The sequence below is a fragment of the Cryptomeria japonica genome, chromosome 6, assembly GCF_030272615.1.
Source record: "Cryptomeria japonica chromosome 6, Sugi_1.0, whole genome shotgun sequence".
NCBI lineage: Eukaryota > Viridiplantae > Streptophyta > Pinopsida > Cupressales > Cupressaceae > Cryptomeria > Cryptomeria japonica.
The window spans coordinates 440,835,862-440,839,661 of NC_081410.1; the positions used below are offsets into that span (position 1 = coordinate 440,835,862).

A 3,800-nucleotide genomic window follows, 5' to 3' on the forward strand; every position below is an offset into this window, starting at 1 on the left:
AGACCAACATACTTTATTATATGCTTTCAACATGTCTAATTTAACTATGAAACCAGGGGACTGTGAAGAGTTAATTTAGTGCAAAGCTTCATGGGCCACAAGTGCACCCTCCGATGTTTCCCTACCAAGAACAAAGCCTCCTTGTTGAGGAGATATTAGTGACATTTACTCGAATTAAATAACTAAATGCATTTATGTTTATTAATATTAAAATATAATTAATATTATAAACTTTATTATAATATCATTTCTTTGTTTCATTTATTTATTTTCAAATTGCTTATTCTCCAAATAGCAAATAGTTTTGCCAATTTTTAGTAGGAACTATGATCCAACACGACTTTGTAACCTTTCTCATATTTTACTAATATAAAAAACATTCACAATTATTAAGAATTAGTCTCACACCTTATGAAACTCTCTTCCCTACCACTTCATGTAATGAGTGTGAATTCTTTCCCATATTTTACTAATATAAAAAGCATTCACAATTATTAACTAATTCTTGTGACTATTATTACACTTTCAAAACAAAAAAATATAAATAACTATTAATGAGGGTTTATGCCAACAACAACACAGTAGAACCAGGCTCATTGCAATTGATTCGGTTCTTTGCACAAGCTTTCCATACCTATCGCATTGATCACAATAATACAAAATGTTACAAGTCAATTTTCTTGGTTGCTTTCCGATGATTTATCACAAAACTAGCACAGACCTTAATGCTTTATGCAGGAACAGCCATATTCAACACGCTCTAACCATTTTACATCCAGAGGATAAACCTAACTTGGGTTTTCACAGCGATAAATATGCAACGCTCATTCAAGATTGTGCAAATAGAAAGGCACTGGAACAAGGTAAGCAAGTTCACGCCATTATCATTAAAGCTCAAATTTGGTTAACTTCTTTTCTGGGTTCCAATCTCGTCTCCATGTATGCCAAATGTGGCAGACTGATGGATGCGCGCAAAATGTTTGACAAAATGCGTGAACGTAGTTATAATACGCCTGTGTGGAATGCCATGATGAGAGGATATGCAATGTATGGAGACTGTGAAGAAGCAGTTAAGCTGTATTACCAAATGCAACAGTATTTCATAAAGCCGGATAGCTACACATTTTCCTGCGTTCTCAAGGCTTGTGCTGGAATAGAAGCTCTGGAAGAGGGTAAGTATATACATGAATGTTTGAGAAGAAATGGGTTTGAATCCATTGTTTATGTGGGGAATGCTCTTGTTTCTATGTATGCCAAATGTGGGAGTTTGGATGACGCACGTCATGTGTTTGACAAAATGTCAGAGAGAGATGTGGTGTCCTGGAATGCGATGATTGCAGGCTGTGTTCAAAATGGCTATTTCGACGAGGCTCTCAAGTTGTTTAGGCAAATGCAAATTCAAAGGATGAAACCGGATGCTGCGAGTATTTTGAGTGTTCTCCCAGGTTTGAATCTGCGATTGGGTAGGGAGATTCACAATTACATTATTACAAATAGTTTGGAGTCAAGTGTTGTGTGTAATTCCCTCGTTGCCATGTACGCCAGGTGCGGATGTATAGAGGATGCAGTCCGGGTGTTTGACAGGCTCTGTCAGAAGACCGTTGCTTCCTGGAATGCAATAATTACAGGCTGTGTTCAGAATAGAAAGCCTAACAAAGGCATGAGTTTGTTTCGCCAAATGTTAGTCACGCAAATGAAACCTGACCAAATAAGTGTTCTTGGTGTTGTCCAGCTGTGTGCCAGCATAGGACTGCTGAAACAGGGGAAGGAGGTGCATAACTATATGATAAAGGGCGAGATTGATTCACATGTCATCGTGCAGAGTGCCCTTGTAGATATGTATGTCAAATGTGGAAGTATGGAAGGTGCACGCCAAGTGTTTGACAAAATAGTACAAAAAGATATTATCTTGTGGACTTCAATAATTGCAGGCTATGCTCAGAATGGGTATGCAGATCAAGCATTAAAACTTTTCCATCAAATGCTGTCAGGCATGAAACCTGATGCTGTTACCATTACAAGTGTTCTTCCAGCATGCGCTCACTTAGCAGTTCTGCAACGGGGTAAGGAGATCCATGGTTACATAACTAGGAATGGATTTCAGTCAAATGACCATGTAGTTAGTGCTCTTGTACACATGTATGGTAAATGTGGAAACATAAAGGATGCACGCCTAGTGTTTGACAACATGCCTCATAAGGATGTAACCTTGTGGACGGCAATGATTGCAGGCTATGCCATGCATGGATATGGACATGAAGCCCTCACACTGTTTCATCAAATGCAAGGAACTTGCATAAAGCCAGATTATATCACCTTCATTGCCATTTTATCTGCATGCAATCACGCAGGCCTTGTGGGTGAAGGTTGGAAATACTTTGATTGCATGAGTAGAGATAATAACATTCAACCCTCTCTGGAACACTATGCCTGCATGGTTGACCTTCTTGGAAGAGCAGGTCATCTGAATGATGCGTATGATTTTGTCAAAAACATGCCACTGAAACCAAATGTTAGTATATGGGGAGCCTTGCTGGGTGCATGCAGAAGTCACAAAAATATAGAATTAGGAAAACATGTGGCAGAGCACCTGTTTGAGTTAGAACCTGAAAATAGTTCAAATTATGTATTGATGTCAAATATATATGCTGCAACTGGAAATTTGGAAGAGAAAGAAAAGATTAGAAATGTGTTGAAAGATAGGGGTTTAGGAAAGAAACCTGGTTGCAGCTGGATAGAAATCAAGAATAAGATATATACATTCCATGTAGGTGACAGGTTTCATTCACAAATGGGAGAGTTTTTACTTAGCTAAAAAGCTTGGCTGGACAGATGATGGACAAAAGGTATATTCCCGACTTGAAATTTGTTTTGTTTGATGTCGAGGAGAAAGGAAGTGTCCTCTATGGCCACAGTGAAAAGCATGCAATTGCTTTTGGGATCATGAGCACGTCGTTGGACAACTAGGACATCACAAGAAAAAAAACATTTGTCATGTGATGATTTGCACAACATTGCTGCCAAATATATCTCCACAATTGCTATGTCAGAATCAACTGAGAGATGATTATGTTTTCCCCATGTCAGATGGTGCTCTTGTGGAAATTACTGGAGATGCTAACAGAGACAGAGGATGAAACTGGACTGATAGCTAGGTATCTAGCGACCTTTAGCTGCAGTGTATATTAGGCAACCAAGTTGATATATACAACAAACCCTTCAACTTCTGATTTTTTAATTTTTCGTTGAAGAGTTTGAGTGGAGCGAACTATTGTTATCAACCATGTATTGAAGCCATTTTTGCCTTATTCCCTGCCAAAGGCCAAGGTCTGACAAATATCTATTCCACCAGAATAGCTTAGAGTTTGCAAATTGTTTTCACCCTTCCAAGACTGGGTGGTCTTTTTGTAGGCACTATTGGTGACGTTAACAGAAATAGAGGATCAAATTGGGCTGGTAGCTAAATACTCAGCAAAAGGTGCTGATAGAAAGAGGATTAAACTGGTTTGGTAACTAGATATCACTTTGCCTTCAGCAAAATATACAAAACATATAGAAGAGTTTTATATTAACTTGTGATTTATTTCATCAATAGGTCATTAGGAGAAAGTACTCAATAACTCCCCTTGTTCCAATAACAGTTCACTTCTTGCCCACCTAATCTCTCAATTAACTTTTGCGATATAACTAATATAAAACTTTAAAGAGTTTAATAAAATAATTCAAATGCCCTAGTACATGTTCACTGTGAATGTTTAGTTGATCAATGAATATGGTCAACTACACAAGCAAATGCATTT

The 3,800-nt window shown here is 37.9% G+C and overlaps 1 protein-coding gene across 2 annotated transcripts; it reads left to right on the forward strand.

Annotated features, from left to right (window-relative positions):
- The first annotated feature begins 534 nt into the window (after positions 1-534).
- LOC131037560 (pentatricopeptide repeat-containing protein DOT4, chloroplastic) lies at positions 535-3,516 on the forward strand. 2 transcript variants are annotated; one of them, XM_059207397.1, is made up of 2 exons: positions 535-1,172; positions 1,305-3,516. In XM_059207397.1, the coding sequence occupies exons 1-2, from the start codon at positions 662-664 to the stop codon at positions 2,813-2,815; spliced, it is 2,022 nt and encodes a 673-aa protein (XP_059063380.1). In that variant the 5' UTR covers positions 535-661; the 3' UTR covers positions 2,816-3,516. The 2 variants fall into 2 exon arrangements, with proteins under 2 accessions (XP_059063380.1, XP_057825740.1); XM_057969757.2 differs by having other exon boundaries at positions 535-863; positions 958-3,516.
- The last annotated feature ends 284 nt before the right edge of the window (positions 3,517-3,800 follow it).

What these genes read in the sequence shown, in the direction of transcription:
- LOC131037560 (XM_059207397.1), top strand. Translation starts at nt 662, where the DNA reads ATGTTACAAGTCAATTTTCTTGGTTGCTTTCCGATGATTTATCACAAA. An exon ending in AATAGAAGCTCTGGAAGAGG is followed by an intron (nt 1,173 to 1,304) that starts GTAAGTATATAC and finishes ACAAAATGTCAG; the next exon opens with AGAGAGATGTGGTGTCCTGG.